Source organism: Trachemys scripta, chromosome 22 (assembly GCF_013100865.1).
Source record: "Trachemys scripta elegans isolate TJP31775 chromosome 22, CAS_Tse_1.0, whole genome shotgun sequence".
Taxonomy (NCBI): Eukaryota; Metazoa; Chordata; order Testudines; family Emydidae; genus Trachemys; species Trachemys scripta.
Window position 1 is genome coordinate 1108176 of NC_048319.1, and position 21744 is coordinate 1129919.

General features: G+C 51.5%; 1 protein-coding gene across 1 annotated transcript; it reads right to left on the reverse strand.

The window, feature by feature from the left end:
- Nucleotides 1–4691: 4691 nt before the first annotated feature.
- IL12RB1 (interleukin 12 receptor subunit beta 1) lies at nt 4692–20422 on the reverse strand. The gene is made up of 15 exons (XM_034755602.1): nt 20157–20422; nt 16784–16898; nt 15717–15886; nt 15009–15166; nt 13305–13350; nt 12443–12553; nt 12190–12263; nt 11573–11789; nt 10954–11127; nt 10322–10420; nt 8562–8708; nt 8011–8154; nt 7325–7421; nt 7151–7232; nt 4692–6502 (listed from the first exon to the last, which is right to left on the reverse strand). Exons 1-15 carry the CDS (start codon nt 20194–20196, stop codon nt 6053–6055), a joined length of 2124 nt encoding a protein of 707 aa, XP_034611493.1. The 5' UTR covers nt 20197–20422; the 3' UTR covers nt 4692–6052.
- Nucleotides 20423–21744: the final 1322 nt, after the last annotated feature.

The following is a 21744-nucleotide window of genomic DNA, read 5'->3' on the forward strand; positions in this document are numbered from 1 at the left end:
TCTCTTTAGATTCTAAGATTTTAGGAGCAGGGACCGGGACAATGGAGCCCCAGCCAAGACTGGGGCCTCAAGTGCTACCATAACACAAATAGAGCCTGTCTAGATGGAAATTCATCCGTGTGTGCAGTGCAGCAATTGATCTTACCTGCTTTGTAAAACGCAGAGAGCGACTGATGGAAAGCGCTAGGTGGTGGTATTGTTGCCCACCACTGGCTGCCCCACAACACCAGACGCATGAAGGCGCTGTGATGATCAGAAAAGACAGCAGGTTCCAGGGTGGCCAGCTCCCAAGCTCAGCTCCCCTTCCCTAGCACAGGAGTTTGGAAACGTTGGCCTCAGCCAGCGTCACAGATCCAGGCTGAATGCAGGCTGGGGAATGCGCCGTTTATTCCTTCTTGCTGGTGTTGACTTATTCTGATTCCTTGTTGCAAACTGTTCTGGGGAGGGCGGGGGGAGACCTTGCTGACTGCAGCTTTGTTTGGTATTTTTTATGCAAAGTCCTTCCATCAGCTTAAAGAGGGTTATTGAAATAAGTTATAAGTTCATAAGAAGCACGAAGACCTAAAGCTCCTGCAGTCACAGAACAAAGAGAACGTAAAGATTTTTTTAAAATGCTGGGCCAGATTCTCAGCTGGCCTAAATCAGCATAGCGCCATTCATGTCAGGGCTGACTTGCACCAGCTGAGGACCTGGTTCTCAAACAATGTAATCCACGGGAAAGGGCTACCAATTACACAGGAGTTAATACTGAAAACACACTTCGAAACCAGGCTATAATCAGGTTGCAGAGACCTGCATTGGAAGCAAGATGAGAATCAGCCTTAGGTGCGTGGGGTAAATCTTCTGCAGGTTGGTTTAGCTGAGACTCGCTTATTATTTTTATTTGTGTTGTGGTACACTCACTTCAGAGATGCCTGATGTTTATCTCGTAGTTAACACCGGTGATGTTTGGTTTCGATAGATTGCATAATCAGTACAAGTCACAGCATCTTCTCCAAGTCCCTTAACAGCTCTCCTATGCAGCCTCTCTCCTTGGCTGTGAGTGGGAATCTTCCCTGGAATGTCTGTTCCAGCCTTCAGCTGAAAGGACCAGCCCGCTCCTAAGGCAGAAGGGGGAATTTGATTCCAGACCCAAATTATTCACTCCTTCACCTCTGCTGAGCTACCACCAAAGGAGGCCAATTAGCGGTGAGCTGGTCAGTGACACACCAACATGTTTCACCCATACTATCAGATGTGGCTCTGCAGCTGTGCAGAATTCAGGCTACCTGTGACTAGACTCGCGGAGAGCCCTTAGCAGCATCTTGTGCTAGGACCCTGTCAGGGCCAACATTGCTGCGCATCCGTGAGGATGGCCGGTACTCTGAAAAGAGACTGACCACTAATGCCCAGGTGCTGCAGGAAGTGGTGATGGTTATTCTGCAGATGATATCCTTCCCTCTGAATTAGAATGAAAGAAGCGCCCAAGCATGGGGTTAGGGGACACTCTCCTACTAGAGAAGGAAGGATAAAACTGGTCCTGCCCAGCCGGGCTTATTAAATATCTCATGGCACTTTTCATAAGAGTGAATCGTGTTCATCCTGGTGCCTTTGCCAAATTCCAGCTCTGATCATTGCATTCCAGCTCCCTCCGTTTTCCTTGGTGTTTCAGTTGGATTGAATATTCCCTTCATGCTCTAAACACTTGTACACCGTGGCTGAGTGTTTGGAAGCAGCTGTCCTGTTTCATCCTGAAGTGGTGACATTTTGATGCTGGGTGAAGAGATCCATGTGCCTCGTCTGTAAAGCACTTTGTCCTCACTCAGAATGAAAGGGGCTCCCAGCTTCTAAATAACAGAGATTTTATTGCTGTACAACTTGGAATAGAAAAAAACAGGGTGGGTGACTATTGATGATGATAAGGTCGGTGTCTAAAGTCCATGGAAAAGTGACAAGCAAGTGAGCAGAAGAGCTAGATGTCGCATCAGGAAGTGAGAGGATGATGCAGAGCGCTGATAGGTTTCTTAACTTGCCGCTACAGTTTCAGTGTTGGTGACTGGGTGAAGAACAGTCTTACTTTCCATTGCCAGGTCTAAGAGAAAAGAGCTCTCCAGTCATTTTCCAGAAGCCCTGACGCTCTGCTCCCTCCCCTAGTTGAGAAAGTCCCCTAGTCAGGTCACAACAGCCCAGATAAGCCAGAGGCCAGGGAGTGAGCTGTGATAAGTGATTATAAAGACTAAGGATAAAAAACTGGCTTTGTTGGAGCCAATGGCAAAACTCCCATCTCACCCTAAGTATAGGCTCGATGTGTAGTTGGCAGCCGGTATTAAGCTGAGTGCCCCAGGGGTCGGTCCTGGGGCCAGTTTTGTTCAACATCTTTATTAACGATTTGGATAGTGGGATGAATTGCACCCTCAGCAAGTTTGCAGATGACACTAAGCTGGGGGGAGAGGTAGATATGCTGGAGGGTAGGGATAGGGTCCAGAGTGACCTAGACAAATTGGAGGATTGGGTCAAAAGAAATCTGATGAGGTTCAATAAGGACAAGTGCAGAGTCATACACTTAGGAAGAAAGAATCCTACGCACCGCTACAGGCTGGGGACTGACTGGCTAAGCAGCAGTTTTGCAGAAAAGGACCTGGGGATTACAGTGGATGAGAAGCTGGATATGAGTCAGCAGTGTGCCCTCGTTGCCGAGAAGGCCAACGGCATATTGGGCTGTATTAGTAGGAGCATTGCCAGCAGATCGAGGAAAGTGATTATTCTCCTCTATTTGGCACTGGTGAGGCCACACCTGGAGTATTGCGTCCAGTTTTGGTCCCCCCCACTACAGAAGGGATGTGGACAAATTGGAGCGAGTCCAGCGGAGGGCAACAAAAATGATTAGGGGGCTGGGGCACATGACTTATGAGGAGAGGCTGAGGGACCTGGGGTTATTTAGTCTGTAGAAGAGAAGAGTGAGGGGGGATTTGATAGCAGCCTTCAGCTACCTGAAGGGGGTTCCAAAGAGGATGGAGCTCAGCTGTTCTCAGTAGTGGCAGATGACAGAACAAGGAGTAATGGTCTCAAATTGCAATGGGGGAGGACTAGGTTGGATATTAGGAAAAACTATTTCACTAGGAGGGTGGTGAAGCACTGGAATGGGTTACCTAGGGAGGTGGTGGAATCTCCTTCCTTAGAGTTTTTAAGGTCAGGCTTGACAAAGCTCTGGCTGGGATGATTTAGTTGGTGTTAGTCCTGCTTTGAGCAGGGGGTTGGACTAGATGACCTCCTGAGGGCTCTTCCAACCCTAATCTTCTATGGTTCTATGCTCTGGGCTTGTCTCCAAGGGAATTTGTGAGCAAATGACTGTCACCTGGATTGTAATGTTCTTACATCTGCAGAGATCTCACCCTGGGGATTAGTTCTCCCTCCACCCCCAGGAAAACTGTTCTGCTCTATGCCCACAATCTCCTGGTTCTTACTAGCAAAGCTCTTGTTTATGGGAATTCCGATGAGATTGGAGCAAAGCCACACTTGCGCTCACAGCACCCCGTGGACTTCAGGCAGTGCTAGGGGCTGCTGGGATCACACGTGGATTCTAGGGACACAATCCCATTACTAACACCTTCGCTTGTTGTTTGTCTCTATTCCAGTAGTACCCAGCGGCCCAGTCAAGATCAGAGCACTGCACAAACATAGCGTAGGAGACAGTCCCTGCCCCGAACAGTTTCCCATCTAAAGAGACCGAGCGAGTGAGGGAGAAAGGGATGCAACGTGCCAGCAGAACGATTGTTTGCACATTAGGTTAGTACCACAGTATTTGTTGTAGTTGGATTTTGTTGTTTTATATAATTGTTTTTTGAGGAGAGCTATCTATTTTACTCTGTGGGGGGGGGGGGTGTTACATGTAATCTATGGCGGGGGGGATAAGGAAGATAGGCAAAAAGAGAGTCACTAAAATCTGGCACATTAATGATTTATTAATAATAAATTCACCCTACAAACTCCCAGCACTTTGCGGGACAGTGATTTTTGGTACTGTATGAGCCGAGCAGCTCTGCACGTGCATTAACCAGTGGCACTGGGACTAGATTCACCATTTTAGGCAGCTGGTATCTTTGCAGGGTGAGGGACACGGCGGCTCCCCAACTGTGTCTCGGGTGGCTGTGTGCCCACTGAGCCTGATTCATATGCCGCTCACGTTTTTGTACAGGGAAGGTCGCTGAGCATCTGATAGAATCAGGTTTTCCCTGTACTTTCCCGAGCTGCTAAGTGTTTTTGAACATTCAGCATGCACTGAGACTGTCTCCGAGAAATGTATCATGTAGGCCAAACCACAAGTTAACCCTCAATCCTCAGTGCTGATTCAACCTTGCCTTAAATAAGACACAAATTACCTGCAACAGCCTAAGCTTGAAACATGAAAGCTAGTCTCTGAGCTGCACTCACGGAATAAACTCTGAGTCGAGGATTTGCTCCAATTACTGTGTGTGGCATACTGGTGCTCTCCAAGCTTCCTACTAGACCAGGGGTAGGCAACCTATGGAACGCGTGCCGAAGGTGGCACACAAGCTGATTTTCAGTGGCACTCACACTGCCCGGGTCCTGGCCACCAGTCCAGGGGGCTCTGCATTTTAATTTAATTTTAAATGAAGCTTCTTAAACATTTTAAAAACCTTATTTACTTTACATACGACAATAGTTTAGTTCTATATTATAGACATATAGAAAGAGACCTTCTAAAAACGTTAAAATGTATGACTGTCATGCAAAACCTTAAATTAGAGTGAATAAATGAAGACTCGGCACACCACTTCTGAAAGGTTGCCGACCCCTGTACTATACAAACAACTGCTTCGTAGTATTAAACTGGCAGGGGTCATTGGCACAGCAGTTGAGTGAACTAGTCTCAGCTCTAAAGACTTGACTTCAAACCCTAGCACAAGTCTGAAAGGAAGATACGTTTGTTAGTCTCCAGCTGATCCTAGTCTCCATTTTTGCATCCTAAAACCACCCCCTCATTTGGCATTATTGGGTATTTGTGCTTCTGTGCGTAGTGAGTGAACAGAGACTTGGATCTGTAACCAGCTTGTCAGTTTTAGTGACCAAAGTCTTTATCCAGGAATGATTTTGTTCAACGATTGGTATATCCTTTCCAATAGGGTCTGCTGTGCGAGGCTGACTCCACAGGCCAACACTGACTCAGAGACTCAGTGGTACATGGTTATCGCGAGCAGTACACACCCTGCTCCTGAGGCCTGTGATCTGAGGGATTCTCTCTTGCTGAAAGTGAGGTTGTTTGGTGTGGGGCAGCAGAGGGAATGCAAAGGTCTCCTGAAACAGACCTTTACAAACAGAGGAGCATGCTCATGTTCCTGATCAGTGCCAAGAACAAACCTCCGGGGGTTTCTTAGGTGATGAGATGATCCCCATTCTGTAAGGAAACTCCCGCCTGCAAAAGCACGACCACCAGTTATTGCCACTGTACAGAATATCAAACAAGGAAATGACGAGGAGTCTGGTGGCACCTTAAAGACTAACAGATTTATTTGGGCATAAGCTTTCGTGGCTTAAAAAACCACTTCTTCAGATGCAAAAGCTTATGCCCAAATAAATCTGTTAGTCTTTAAGGTGCCACCAGACTCCTTGTTGTTTTTGCGGATACAGACTAACACGGCTACCCCTCTGATACTAATCAAGGAAAGGGGCTCTGGAATATTAGAAAATAGGAGACCATGGCTGGATTATGGGACCTTTTCTCACACATCAAAATATAAAGGATGTTTGAACAGTTCATTCTTCCTATTCAGTAAAAACAACTCATTGTTTTTGCTGATACAGACTAACACGGATACCGCTCTGAAACCTGTCTTCCTATTCAGTATTTCATTGTGGGACTGGGGCGCGTGTAATAAAAGACAGTCCCTGCGGCAAAGAGTTCACACTCAAAATCTGAAAACAGAGGCTGAGGTCGGAAGTCTCTCAGGAGATCTGCTGAGGCTCCTGTGTCCTGCACCATGGGGTCACTGCAACACTCGGTCTTCCCAGGCTGTCCCAAGCTGAACCCTTGTGACCAGGCTCACTCATCATGTCAAAGGTCAAAGCTGCCCCCACTCTTTATTATGACGGGCTTGTCTGAGAGCAGCAAGGAGAGCTGCACCAGAGGCCGAGAGAGCCCTGTCCGCTCCAGGGCAGCACCCTCATCTGGGTGGGGCTGAAAAGGGCCTGTGCCTACTTCGGCAAGGTTATTTTGACCACAAACACCAGCGAATTCTCTGAAATCATCTTCTTCCTGTTCCTCTTCCGCTGGGGTCAGAAGCACCTGCCTTCTATACTCAAATGGCAGGTCATTCTCAGAGCCTGCCTGCCCCTCCTTGGCCTGTAACATCTCTGCCGTTTCTTCAGTCCCGGCGTAGAGCTGCAGCGAGCGAGTCTCTGTGTTCGTGTCAGGCTCCCCTTTGACCGAGATAAATTCGGTCACCAGCGGTTCTGTGGGGCTGACTTTCTCTGACGGCTCCACAAAGCCTAGCCGGGGCTTCACCTGGAAAGGACAAAGCACGTATTCAGTGCAAAACAGCCTGATGTGCGGCATGTGTGTGTCAGTCATCTGTGCGCTGAGTACAAACCGTCCTGTCGACATGCCGAAGGCAGAACAGACCCTGGTGCATTTCAGGCAAGAAGCGACACAATTCCAAGCTCTCAGACCCTGCCTGGGCCACCAGGCTGCTGGGACACAGGTCACATGTGCAGCACGCTGAATTAGGGCCTATGACTGGATTCCCTCTAGCTACTGGCCACAGCGACTCTAAGAGCCTGCTACTTGGGGAGCGCTTCCTGAACTTGGGTGGGAAAAGACCTGTGGTTCGGGAGCTGAGGGACCCAGTTTCAAATCCTGCTGCTAACTGTGGGTCTGTATATCTATGGCACATGGTCCAGACCTTTCCCTCCCTATGTTAGGCCTTTTGGGGCAGGGTTTGGGGGTTAGATGTGTTCAAATTAATATTTTATTGGCACATTGTTCAGCGATTACACGAGAGCTGCAATGTCTGATTTGATCACAACTCCCCATGCAGCTTTGCTCTCCCTCGGACAATGTTCTGACTTGTGTCTCATGAGTTATTTCCTTCCCCCCAGCAGACCTGGCCTGTAGCTTCTTCCCAGGGGTGAGAGTTCGGGGTCAGAGACTCACCTGGCTCATCTCCTCAGCTGGGAACTTGATGGCTTCGCTGTCCATGGGGTTGGGCAGAGGTGGGAACAGCACTTTCTTGGCCCTGGAAGACGACAGCAGAGGTTGGTTAATGTGCAGAAGAGCGAAAGGGCAGGGAGAACGGGAGCAATGGGAGAGCAAAGTCCGTGCATTCACCTCTTTTTGATGAAGTGGTAAAACACAGCCAGGACAGGGACGCCTAGGAAAATACTGAGGAACCTGAGGTTGAGCTTCCACTCTGCAGGGTTGGGACCTAGGAGGAAACACAGTTCTGCTCTTAGAGCCCTCTGGAACCGGCATTACATGGGACAAGGAAAACATGCCGGCTTTGTACAAGTGACCATCCCTCACCCTGCCCCAGTCCCAGTGTCCCGCTGACAGCACTTGGCGTTCGTTCCCAGCCAAGAAGGCAGTGAAGGGACTAGCCTAGCCTATGGTTGAGCCTTGAGGTGGCCATTCTGAGGGCATGAACATGGATAGTCTCCTTCCCCCAGCACAATCCCTGGTTGCTTTCCTTGGCACGCCACCCTTCCCGGGAGAGGCGTGAGTTGGTGTCCTGTGCTGGGCCCTTGTTTCTGCTGGGAACGTCCACACTGCAGTTGGAAGTGAGCAGCCCCGGGGGAGAGAGTGGGGCTAGCGGGGGCTCGAGCAGTGAGGACATGGCAGCTCGGGCTGTAGCTTGGATCTCGAGCCTGGGGGGATGGGCGGGCTTGAGAGCACAGCTCCCGCCTGAGCCGCTTGAGTCCCTCTAACACGAGTCTGTGACAGCTCCTGCAACATGTTCACTTCAGTCCCCGCCCGGGGCCAAGCAAACGTGGAGGGAAGGATCCACTGGCTGTTACCGAGCTTCGTGGTCTTAAACAGGTGCTGGGGACTGCAGGGCCCATCTCCGTCTGCTGTGGCTGCCTGAATCCCAACTCGATAGGAGGTGCTGGGCTGCAGGTCCTGGAGGGTGTAGTGTGTCGCTGAGGAGTTCGCTTCATGACCTGATTAGATGATGACTGATTAATTGAGCTATCAACAGCATGGAAACCCCTCCCAATTCTGCTTTCTTTCTGAAACAGCTTGTCCCAGTTTCAATTCTTAAAGTGCTTACCACACCCTCCACCTACAGAACAGGGGCCCATCAGCCCCTTTCCTTCCTCCCATCTCTCTTTCTCTCTCCCTGCCCTGCCCAGCTTCTCTCTGCACTCCTGTCCCTAGATCGATTTGGCACATGGACTCACTGACCGTTTTAGAGCAGGAGACAAAAGAATCAGGTGCGCTCACTGGCTGATTTCTGCCCAGCTCGGTCATGCGGACTGCCCGCCTGTGAGCCTGGCCATGCCGCAGCCCGCTGGGGTCGGTAACGCGTTGGAAGGGAGAAAGGCAAAGCGAAGTGTTTCACACTCACATGCCGTTCCGTTGTCCTGCTCGCTTGTGTAGCAGATAATGTATTTCTTCAGCATGCCGGGGCATTGGGAGAGCGGTGACGGCTTCCACAGCAGGAAAGCAGAGTTCGCTGTGATGTTCCGGATCTGAATGGGCCCATCCAAAGAAGCTGTGAAAGGAGAGGTAGGAAAGAAAAGCAGTAATTGGCTGAGTGCACATGGATTCCCAGCTAGAAAACAGGCCGGGAAGCCATGGATCTTCTCATCCTGGCTCATGTCATCTGCCCATAACCTGCTACCTTCAGTTCACTGGATCACAAGAGACAAACTGAATGGTTTAGGGAAAATAAGAATTGACAACATGAGTCTTCAGCCTTTGCTTGAACACAAACTGAACCCTTAGAGGGCTGCTTGTCCCTAAAGAATTCCTGCCTCTGCGGAGTGAGGATTATACGGGCATCTTGCTTTCCCACGAATACAGACCAGTGCTCTGAAGAGCCACCCTGCGAGCCATGCGGGTTTGGGAAAGGCCCCTTGTGTAGGGCTGGGGAGGACTTCCCCTTGCCCTCTTGCATCTGTTCTTGTCATGCACTTATTGCGTGATGTAAAACTAGGGTTACCATATTTAAAAAAATAAAGAAGAGGACGCTCCACCGAGCCCTGGCCCCGCCCCTTTCCCACCCCAGCCCCGCCCCAACTCCACCCCTTCCCCATCCCAACTCCGCCCATTCCCCAAAGTCCCCGCCCTAACTCCCCCTCCTCCCTCCCAGCCACGCGAAAAGGGCTCCCCAAGCGCTACTGACTTCACGGTTTGCCAGGCAGCCCCCAGACCCTGGACCCCGGCTGGCGCTTCCCCAGTGCAGTTGGAGCCCGGGAGGGGAAACGCCCAGCCGGGGGCGCAGGGTCTGGAGGCTGCCCGGCAAACAGTGAAGCCGGTAGCGCTCGAGCTTTGGGCAGCCCCTATGCCTCCGGACCCTGCGCCCCCAGCCGAGCACTTCCCCTCCCGGGCTCCGGCGGCTGTGCTCCTCCCCTGACTCTTAGGCTCTGTTTAAGAGCCGAGCTGCTGGAGCCCTACCGGCTTCGGGCAGCCCCCTTGCCTCTGGACCCTGCGCCGCCGGAGCAGAGCAGCTGGAACCCGGCAGGGGAAGTGCCCGGCCGGCGGCTGGGGTCCGGAGGCCAGGGGGCTGCCCGAAGCCAGTAGCGCTCAGGCAGCTCGGCTCTTAAACAGAACCGAAGAGTCAGGGGAGGAGCAGAGCAGCCGCGGGAGGGGAAGTGCCCGGCCGGTATTTTCCCGGACATATTCGGCTTTTTGGCAATTCCCCCCGGATGGGGTTTGATTACCAAAAAGCCGGACATGTCCGGGAAAAACCGGACGTATGGTAACCCTATGTAAAACTGAGATGGTCCATTCTGCAGGGCAGGGACTGTGGCTTTGTTTGTTTCTCTGAGGGGCGTAGCACGTTTCGCGCAGGGCCATAACGAATAATTTCTTGCTCCCTGGGTGAGGGCAGAAGGCTCCATGGAGGGAGGGGTGTTTCGGCTCTGGGAGGGGTTATTACTACTTGCAACTGGCCAATTTTTAGAACATGAGAAAAGAATCCCTCCCCCGAACAATGCATTTAAAAAGAAATAATTCCACCATCAGCCCCTCTCTTCTGATGATCACAGACCCTGCCTACCCCAGGTCATCTGTGAATCACACTCTGCCCAGAACTTGTGTAATAAAAGCAGTTTTAGTGGGTCTTGCCCTTCCCCAGTGGAAACACACCATATGCAGACTTACTGTTTGTAGCAAAGTGGTACATGGAACCGAACGTCCAGTGCTTCTCTGGTCCCCCTCCGTGAATGGCAATTCTGTAACACTTCCTGGGTTTCACTGTCCCTGGAGCATAAAACCAGGAGACATCATCAAACCTCCCCACACACCCCCCCTCAGATAAGGGGATGGGAGTGACCTTTCTGTCTGCACTGCCTGATCCCCAGGGGAGGGCCTGGCTGCGCCACGGTGTGACTAGGACTGGGCCACAACAGTCACTGAGAGGCAGGCTGCATATCTCAGCTGATTTCCCGACTTCGCCAAGTCGAGTGAGTTTCCAGCATACGTAAAGGAACACTGTGAGAGGCCAAAACATGGACAGGCCCCAAATGACAGCTGGGCTCATCTGCAAATTGAACTTGGAAAGCACGGCTGGCTTTGGCACCAGATCGAACCATGCACTTGCCTCACCCTGACTCTTCCCGACTCTGATGCAGAGATTCAGGCTGACTGCCGGGGTTTTGGATCAGGCCGGCTGTTACCACAGGGGCATTTAGTTTCCAAACAACTAGCAGAAGAGGAGGGTCCCCGTTGGGAGGGCGCTGGGAGAGGGAGGCTGAAGAAAGGTATGTTAAAGAGATGGGTTTTGTCCTTGTTACCTGTATTCACATAGCTGTCCTTTTCAAATAATTGTTTGTGGAAACATTCCTCTTGGTCCTCCTGCGGCTCTTCCAGGGATTGCTTCTCAAAGCAGTAGAAGGTCCCATTGGTCTTTGCTGCCCACTGCACTGTCACGCTGCTGCCAGCCGAGCTGATGTTCAGAAAGCTCATTTCTGGGAGGAAATACAAGGAGACATTTCAGCAGAAACACGGCACCAACGGCATGAAGACATGGCACCAAATTCATGGCATCCAGGGGCAGGAAGCACTGGGGCAGGGGCACAGTCTAGTTCTCTGTTCGCCATCTACCCAAAGCCCTGATCCTGCAGTTGCTCAGAGAGGGAGATGTGGGCTCTTGTCTCCCTGGCAGAGGCCTCACAACATGGAGAGCTTTGGGGATGCAGTTAGTTAAAATCCCAAAGAAGGAAATAACCCAGGGAAATGGCTGTGAGTTGCTATGCCATGGAACCCAATGCTCTGTCTTCAGTCCCTGTCTGGGGCCACGGCAGCAGGGCCAGCAGTGAATGGGTCTGGTCCTTTCAGGAGACTTGTTAGGGTAGTGGCTCTTTGGACGGACCGCTGGTCCGAGGCCGGGAGGGGGAGCCAAGGTCTCTGTACCTGTGCGATATTCTGGAGGAATGCGATACGTCTGCACAGGACCTCTCCCTGCTGGGTTAGATGCGCTCATAGAAAGGTGATACTCTGCCCCAGAGAGAGCCAAGGTCAGCGTCGTCTCGTCCTTTTCAGGGACCTCCTTCTTCAGCTCTGTGCACCTGCACGCTGGCATGTAGAGAGCCAGCATGTAAGTGACTTTCCACTGCTCCTCACGGGCTTCCTGACAGGGGTTTGGAAAGGTGACAGTAAGTGACGAGATCCTGGCTCCCCTGAAGCACGCTGTGTGTGTGTGTCTTGGGTAAATGCTCATGCAGTCTGGGCTTGTTTGCAGGCCTCATTCAGTGGCCAGCAAGCTGCTGTCACAGCTGCTGTGTTACTGCGGCCGTAACCACCATCAGATTGAACACATCACAGACCCATCTGGGCTCTGAGTCGGGGAGGATGTCGGCACTACAGCTTGCATCCTGATTGGACAAGACGTAGCCCTGTCACAGGGGAGTTAAAGCACCACCTGAGGGCCCCATTCACACTGCGCACGGGAACTGCATTGTGACAGGGTCCCCGGACCTGACTGCGTGTGTCTGGTGGTGGAGCTGTGTCCCATCCACACACTGCATTACCTGCCAATGGAATGTCACGTTTCTCTGCCCGTTCCTCCCGAGTCTCCCCACCGTGTAATTCACCTCTGGAATTTCTGGAACAACAGCAGGGAATTCTGGCCACCTGTTCGTTTATCTCTGCAAAGTCCTGCCCCCTGGCTTTCCTCCCCTCAGCTGCCACTTCTTGCCTAACTTCATTTTCCTCCCCTCCCCCAAAGGCAGCCTCTCTTCTAAGCCCTTCAGCCCACAGAGTGAACCATGTGAAATCTCGCACCCTCAGGAACAAAGATGGATTTGCTCCAGTCGCTCCAGTAGCTGCTCCAATGGGCTGTTTTGTGCCGAATCTGGACTTCGCAGGCTGCTGTTGTTCCCAAGTTGCATATCACTAAAGCAAACCAAGACAGTGGGGACTGAGTGAACAATCCAGCAGGAGTTTTCAGTTTCGTGTGTGCACCGTGCCCTTCTGGCTGCCATGGAGCCGAAGCCTGGGCCTGTGGGGTCAGAGAGGCTTGGGTCCCTTGAGCATCAGAACGGAATTCATGGGACACTACTCTTGGTGCTACTGGGGGCTTAAGGCCACGCTCGTGTCAGATGAGAAATTACCGCCCAGCAAGAGCGTGAAGGAGCAGTTGGGGGTTTGAGTGACTGGCAGTGCATGGATTTGATCAGCAGCTGTAATTCTGAATGCCTGGAAAGGAGCAGAGGGTGGAGAGAGGAGGCGACTGGGCACTCCCCCAGCTGCAGCGTGTCTCACAGAACAGAGGTTTTGCCACCGCTTTCCTCTAATGACACCCGCTCTCAGTTTCTCTCCCTTTGAGGGCTGTGTATCCGTTCCCCTGGCGCTTCCGAGGGGGTTTTTGTGGGACGTGGGGACTCAGCGCAAGGGCTTAGAGGCTGTGAGCAGCCGCACAAATCTGGTTCATACATAAACCAGAGCTGGGCAATAGCGGTGTTGATTCGGAGGCAGAGAGGGCTCCTCTCCTAGGAACGTGCAGTGATATCGAGAGGAACTCTTGGGCAGAAGGTGCAGGGAGCGTCCCCAGGCCTTCCCAGCAGGTGTTTCTCTCACTGTGCTGGGAGCAAGAGCTTGAAACGGCATTGACTGTATCTGCGAGGGTACAGTATGATAAGCTGACCTGTGATGATGTTACCCTTGTATTCACCTCGTGTCTGACACGCCACCTAAAAACAAACCGGACAAGGCTTATACAAAGGCAGTATTTCTTCACACAGCACCCAGCCGCCCTGTGGAACTCATTGTCAGGGATGTTGTGAAGGCCAAAAGTATAACTGGGTTCAAAAAAGGATTAGATGAGTTCATGAAGGACAGGTCCAGCAATGGCTATTAGCCAAGATAGTCAGGGACACAACCCCATGAACTGAGTGTCCCTAAACCTCTGACTGCCGGAAGCTAGGACTGGGCGACGGGATGGATGCTCAATGACTGCCCTGTTCTGTTCACTCCCTCTGACACATCTGGCACCGGCCACTGTTGGAGGACAGGACACTGGGCTAGACGGACCGTTGGTCTGACCCAGTGTGGCCATTCACGTGTTCTTGGAAAGTGCTTTGGTGGTGGGGAACCCACCTCTTATGAGCCTCCTGCAAGGAGTTTTCTGCAAAACAAATACAGCAGGAGAGAGAGAGTCTGAGACCGTCCGGGGCAAAGCTGGCACTTTCTCCGCAGGAGCAACTCCTGCGGTTTCATTGCTCTGTGAGAAGGATCGAGGCACCTGCTCCATCCCAGAACAGTGCGGATCGCAGTGCTAAACAATGAGAACTTGGGAGCAAGCATCCAAGTTCTGGCCCTCTGGCCTGGTCACTGTTTAATCCACCTCTGCCGGGATTACAAAGCCCAATAGGACAACTCTCCAAATGATTATCTCCAGATGGCGTTCAGCCCCAGCTCGGGGCTCTATGCCCTGACACCAGTGGCTGGCAGGGGAACCCGGGCCCACCCTCTACATCAGTTCAAGCCCAGGGACCCAGCAATCAGGTCTGCTCAGTTCCAGTCCTTGTTGCTGTTTCCCTGGGCTCCTTCCTGCCCAGCCTCTCTCTCCTCTTGCCTCTTTCTGGGTTTGCCACTGGAGCTTCCTCTACTCCCTGTGGCTACTTCACCCCTGCCATGCCTCTTGCCAGAGTCCTTCCTCCAGGGCAGGATCTCTGGGCTTTCTCTCCCCTTGGAGTCTCTCCTTGTCCCTGACATCTCCCTCATCCCAGGGACCGACTGCAGCCTCCTTCCCCAGCAGCCCCTTTCTGCTCTCAGCTGCTTGGCTCTCTAGTGCTGGACTTCGCTCTGTTAACCCTGGTCCTCCTGCTCAGGTGAGCCCAAGAGACTAACTGGCCTCTCAGGCCCTCACTAGCCCCACCCCCCAGCGCTGGTGTGGGGTGCTGGGGCCTGGGTGCTGTTGGCCGGTGCAGTGTCTGAGAACGACTTCACTGGAAACAAACTGCGGGGTTTTATTATTATTATCTGGGTTTTTCCTCCTATGTAATCCCTGCCAACAAGCCCGAGATCCTGTCACGTGTGAGAGCATAATCCATCCCTGGGAAAGAAGGGGAGACGTTATTATTCAACGAAACAGATGGAAGGAGCAGCTGGGCTGCGGGAAATACGTCACCAGGGCACTGAGCTGCTCAGGCCCTGGGTGCGCTAGACGTACTTACATAATGGTAATGACCATTAATGACCATCAGCTTCCACAACCAGTGTCCTCACCGTGGGATTACTGGGAGGAGATGTCGTGAGCCTGAGCAGGGTTGGGGTCACCCGCCTTAGCATCCCTGCCCCTTGGGACTTCACTTTTCTGAGGGCAGGTCACTGTGTCTGTTCCACCCACCTGTGTCCATTCAGTGCCCTTCATCCGTCTGTACCGAGCTTCCCTTCGTAACGGTTCGTATCTGACAGTCCAGTTATCTAGCTGCTGCAGTGTCAGCGTCAGGGTACCATTGGATTTAGAGAATGTTATTTGATCAGGCGGCAGCGGATCCAATTTGACTGGAATTACAATGTGACAATCGGAGTTATTGGGGCTTGTAATAGGTGGGGCAGATGGGTGGAGGGGGTGTGTGATTCAACAGGGCCAAGGGAACCTCAGAAACAGATCACATGTGTGCACATACATATATGCACGTGTGCGCACACAAACATGGTGGTGTCCATGTCACAGAAAACCCCAGCACAGGTGCCACCAGCTGCCTGCTGCCATGTTGGGAGACCCAGGAGAGAGGCCCAGAGCTAAATGGCTGTGGAAACTGAGCTCCTCTCTTCTGCTAGCCCCATCTGGGGCAGAGCTGGGGGACACAGTGGCGGGATAACATGTGGAGCCTCCCCTGCCACTGTCGTCCTTTGGGCAGGACCAAGGATGTCAGTCCAGCTGCTTTCACAAGCTGTAGATTTTGCATCACAGGGAAGCAGCTGTTTGCTTCCTAAGGAGGCTCTTGCGGCCCCCTGCTAACCCAGCGGCAGCAGCAAGGGAGCTGGCATTAGCCCCCGCCCCAGCAAGGGCCAGTGTTACAAAGAAAGCACACTTCAGAGGGACGCTTACTGGCATTCTCCAGTTGCAAAGTGATGTTCTGGGTCCTCTCAACTCTGCCTCCACTGTGGGATTCCACCCAGGCGGTGAGGTTCAGGAGGAGCCGCAGTTTCCGATAAGAAAAGCGGTAGTGAGTGGAGGACGCTGCGTTGAATTCCTCGCAGGGATGGGTGCTGTGATAACTTCGGAAGGAAGAAAGCTGGTTGCTGCAGTGCCAGGGTGGGTCCGTTATTGACTGCAGCGTGTCCGGTGTGCGGTGCCATAGTGCCGCTGCTACCCATTGTTACCCAGGCCTTGCATTGCTCTAGCCAGCCTTGCCCAGGGAGGAAAGCTGGAACCCCCTGCTCTTGGCAAAGGCCCACCTGCTGCCTTACTCTAACCGGGCTAGATCCTGAGTGTGTCTGAGCGAGGCCTGCGCCGGCTGTGCCAGGCACAGTTCAGGGCAACATGGCCAGCGGTGATGGAAGGGAGCGAGCCAATCTGCTTGTCTCCACCCTCTTCCCTATGCTTGAGCCAGAGGGCCTAACGCGCACACTCTGCAGCCCCAGTGCTGAGTCTTATCCCTCTGGCTGCGTGCTCAGGCCGCCTGGCATTCAAATATCTTCACCTTCCACATGTACAAACTGTCTGCAGGCTTCCGCGCAGGAACTCTCGCTTGTTTCTAGTGCCTATGTACAGGGTCCTGGCAGAGAATTTAGGGAGATGGATGAATGCTAAGTTCCCCACCTCCCTGTCCAGATCCTACCTACCCCATCACCTTCACTGGCATTCCACTTACCCTCCCCTCCAGTGGATTTCTGTCTTTCTGTCCCCTGTTGCCTTCTCTGCCTTCTATCCATCATCCATCTCATTACCTGACATCCCAAAAACGTACTAGTGAGTTCATTTTGTGTGCTTTGAGATGCGCAATGATACCTTCTCCATCACCACCACCCACTCCCTGGGGCATGATGCAGGTGGGTTTTTATTTGCTTGATCTACCTATCCATCTCTATTGTGCCCATCAGGTAGGCAGGCAGCGTCCTCACAGCACTATCCTTCCCACTCATGTGGTCCCACTGTTGGGGCTTCCGACTCACCAGAACTTAAGAATATAGGTGGCATTTCCTGACGTGGCCTTAGCTCTCCAAGCGCAGGTGAAATTGCATTGAATGCAGTTCCTGTAGCAAACCAAATCCGGATCCTCCGTGGAGCCTGCGGGATACAAAGATTCAGTTGGAGTTGTTCTTTCCTGTTCGATTTCCTTAGCAGATGTTCAGTGTTAGGAATTACCAGGACTATGTGTAGGAGGCTGGTGCCAGTGTCTGTACAGGGCAGGGACTGGCAGGAACCACTTAGGCTACAGAAACTCAGGGGTTTGCCAAAGTGTTGTTTTCCTTTCCGCCTGCCCACACAATGGGCTGCAGGTTTTCACTCCCTGCCAAGTGACCCTGCCCTCTGGAGCTGGATTCAAGGTCCAGGGCAAAACTTTACCAGGATCCATAGGAACTGCCCTACACAACAATGGGCTGTGCCTGTGACAAAGAGAGAGGCACTTTTCCGGGCCTGGCCTTCGATTCTAGCCTTGGGCTGCCTGATAATGGTAATGGGCTAAACCCCAGCACAGGGGTGAGCATCTGCAGCACGCCTTCTTCCTCTGCTCGCAGCACATGCTGCAGTGGCCGGGACCAGCATTTACCTCCACTTCTTTGTCTGTCTTTCGGGTTTTCAAGCCTTCAGAGATATGTCCCGTCCCCCCCCCAAGTGCAAGAAAGACTATGGGATCATCTGGGGCTCTGTGGGAAGCCTGCTTTCAGCCCGTCTAACTGGGGAAAGCACCTGTACCCTCTCCATTAGCCACAGGCTAAAATGAAGCAAGCCCCCCAAGTCCACAGCAGATCTGCCCTTCTCTGCAGGAAAGGTAAGAAGGGTTTGATGCTTCCAAACTGCAAGTGTGTCTGTGTGTGCAGGGGTATGTCCAAGGGTGTATGGGAGAGAGAGAGAGTACGTGAGGGACTGTGACTGGTGCCTCTGTGTATGCTAAAGAACATGTGCAGGTGGTGTATGAGTGTATGAGTTCGTATGGGGCAGAGGGAGAGATTGGGGAGGAGAGAGAGAGATTCTGTTTGCATGTGGAGTAAGAGATAAGGTCTATGTGGCATTTGTGTTTGCATGAGGTGTGTGGGAGGGGGGAAGAATGTGTGTGGTTTACACTGCCCCCTTGCAAGGCTTCTGTTTCTCTCTGCTCAAAGTCCTGGTGAGCGCATCAGATCCCCAGAAGAAAATCACCTCTGTCTGAAAGGCACTAGGTAGCTACAGCCCCTATGACTTACGGGACCACAGCTCCCCAGGTGTTGCGTTGGGATAGCCTGGGTGGAGGAATAATTTTCATTTGTGACATGCAATGCAATTTTGTTTGTTCTTATTGCTTTTGTAACAGTTTCAGGCAGGTTGTGTAAAAAGGCCAGTAGCTGCAGGCTGTGTCCTGCCGATAATAGCTTTCTTTGAAAGCGTAATAAGCCTTGTGGATGGGGGGAAGCGGTAGATGTGGTATATCTTGACTTTAGTAAGTCTCTTGATACTGTCTCGCATGACCTGCTCATAAACAAACTAGGGAAGTACAACCTCGATGGAGCTACTATACGGTGGGTGCAAAACTGGTTGGAAAACCGTTTCCAGACAGTGGTTCACAGTCAGGCTGGAAGGGCATATTGAGTGAGGTCCCACAGGGTTCCCAGTTCTGTTCAATATCTTCATCAATGATTTAGATAATGGCATAGAGAGTACACTGATAGTGTTTGCGGACGATACCAAGCTGGGAGGGGTTGCAAGTGCTTTGGAGGACAGGATTAAAATTCAAAATGATCTCGACAAACTGGAGAAATGGTCTGAAGTAAATAGGATGAAATTGAATAAGGACAAATGCAAAGTACTCCACTTAGGAAGGAACAATCAGTTGCACACATACAAAATGGGAAATGACGGCCTAGGAAGGAGTATAGTGGAAAGCGATCTGGGGGTCATAATGGATCACAAACTAAATATGACTTGACAGTGTAACACTGTTGCAAAAAAAACCCAACATCATTCTGGGATGTATTAGGAGGAGTATTGTAAGCAAGACACGATAAGTAATTCTTCCGCTCTACTCCGCGCTGATAAGGGCTCAACTGGAGTATTGTGTCCAGTTCTGGGCGCCACATTTCAGGAAAGATGTGGACAAACTGAAGAAAGTCCAGAGAAGAGCAACAAAAATGATTAAAGGTCTAGAAAACATGACCTATGGGGGAAGATTGAAAAAACTGGGGTTGTTTAGTTTGGAAAAGAGAAGACAGAGGGGAACATGGAACATGGTAACAGTTTTCAGGTACGTAAAAGGTTGTTACAAGGAGGAGGCAGGTAAATTGTTCTTATTAACCCTGAGGATAGGACAAGAAGCAACAGGCTTAAATTGCAGCAAGGGAGGTTTAGGTTGGAAATTAGGAAAAATTAACTGTCAGGGTGGTTAAGCACTGGAATAAATTGCCTAGGGAGGTTGTGGAATCTCCATCATAGGAGATTTTTTAGACAAACACCTGTCAGGGTTGATCCAGATACTTAGTCCTGCCTTGAGGGCAGGGGACTGGACTAGACGACCTCTTGAGGGGTGCCATAGGATCCAGGCAGCTGGCCATCTCCAACTCAATAAGGCTGGGTGCACTCACGGGCTAGGTGCTGAGCAAAGACTCTTTCCTCCCCCTCTGCCTCTCAGGGGACTGGAAGCTCATTTCTCACTGCAGAATGATTGTGAAGAATCGGACACTTTCCCCCAGCCAGGAGCAAGGCCTGGCACTGCAGCACCTTTGAGTGTCCCCAGGGCACTATGAACGAGACATCTCGGGGGGGCTTGTGCCATTGTGGGGAGATTCGGGTCAGGACAACAAAAAGGAAGGGGAAAAAAGCAGCGATAGGAGTAAGGTGATCAGGAAATGCAGCTCCCCTGACCAGTCCCGCTGCCAGGCCAGCTCAGCTCTCTGCACTAGAGACACGCAGCCTAGGAATAACTAACCCAACCGTTGCCACTTTCAGGAATTCAGATGCAGGTCCAAACGTAACAGACGTTGGCCAGAAAATACGGGCTCCTGAAATGGAGGGTTCATCTCCTCCCAGCTGCACCAGCCTCATACGCATTCTGGGAAAGCTGCTTTAGAAGGACTTCGGCCCGTGGCGGAACCGCAGAAACTTTTCCAGTGGCTCCTGCTCCCTTTTGCCCAGGGCAGATTCTCCGCACTGAGCCCTTGTAATTGAGTTGTGACCCTGTCCCTGTTGCTTTAGACATAATCCCCCAACCCAAAACAGCAACGATTTACAGCTAAACCCCCGTCTGTGAGAGTGAGAGTAAGTAGAGGGGAAGCCTCGTTATCATCCAGCATCGCTCCTCTGATGGTTCTTTTAACGGTATCTTTAATCTCCGTATACCACAGAATCACTTACCGCTCAGCACTAGCGCAGCCAGCAACAGCAGCCAACTCATCGTCTGTCCCGTTGCTCCCACACAGTAACCGAGGGGAACAGGCACCGAGGGCTCAGCACTTGCTGACTTTACTCCATGAACAGTGACCCTCCCGAGCCTCACAGAGCTCCTGGACTCAGAGCAATCTCTGACAACTCATCTGGCACTCGCGTTTCTCATAAAAGGTGAAAAATTTCCCCATGCATACTAAAGGTGCTCACACATTGGAGCAGAAACTGAGGTGTCATTACATGCCTCACTCTTACCAAAAGCAAAAGAGAAACAGAAAAAACGATTCCACTTTGATATGTGCACCACTCTGTTCAGTCACTTCGGGGATGCATCACCAAAGCCACAAGATCACCACACGTAGAAAGCGGAGAGAGAAGAGCAAAGTAAGCAAAAGCATTGTGTTCTTACGGACCCCACACTGGAGTCCATCTCTATCACGCACTGACATCAGTTTAGTTACTGCAGATTTACTCCAGCGTAACTGAGATGAGAATCTGCCTGACACATCCAGGTGTGCATGAGTGTGTGTGTTTGAACGTCTCTTATATCCAGAGTTTGACTCCGTGTGTGTGTGTGTGTGTGTGTGTGTATGTGCACGCGTTTGTAGGGATGGGTGAGTGTGTTTGCCGTGCATGAAGAAACTTCTCCTAGTTTTTCTGATGCTGGCATTTCTGGGTGGGATTTTCCGTCCCTGATTTATTTAGGATTTCTAAGGCAAGGTTATTTCAGAGAAAAACTAATCTCTTTAAAGAGGCGCTTTCATTATGAGGAGAACACGGAGCTGCGATTCCTCCTCTGATGAAATCGTTCCCTTAAGCCCTAGCTTCCCCTTTGATCGGATCCTGGCATGATCCCTTGCTTATGATACCACGGCCTGCTGTAGAAATAACTGTGACTGTAATAAATTCAGCACAGCAGTGTCACTGGAGGATCCACAAGAGGAGAAGATGGGCCAGGATAGAAAAACCTCTTTGTTTAAATAAAGAAGTAATTAGCAAACGTGCCTGGGGAGAGGACAAAGCCCTCAGGAAAGTTTACAAGAAGCTAAGTTTTATGTAAAATGTGTTTGAAATTTCCCCCTCATGCCAGTTCCCTGTGTCTAGACTTGAAGTGAGTGGCCATTACTGCTGTTCACCCTAGAAGACTCTCTCTACGTGAGTCTGACCTCTTGGGCTCTTAGGGTATGTCTACACTGCAATCAAACCAACAAACCCCACGACAGCGCCCGTCTCAGAGCCCCAGTCTGCTGACTCAAACTCATGCTACAGGGCTAGAACTAGAAGTGCAGACGTTCCTGTTCAGGTTCTGACACCCAGTCAGAGGGTTGGGTCTCAGAGGCCAAGCTCCAGCCTGAGCGAGAATGTCTCCATGGCTGTTTGGAGTCTTGCGAATCCAGAGTCAGTTGACCAGGGCTCTGAGACTCTGTTGTGCTGTTGGTTTGTTTTGCAGGGGAGATGTAGCCTTAGAGGCACCTTCCAGCCAAGGGTCTCAAGCCCTTTACAAACATCAGGGAATGAGGCCTGCTACACCCTGGCCCAGAGAGGGCCCCCCAAACGA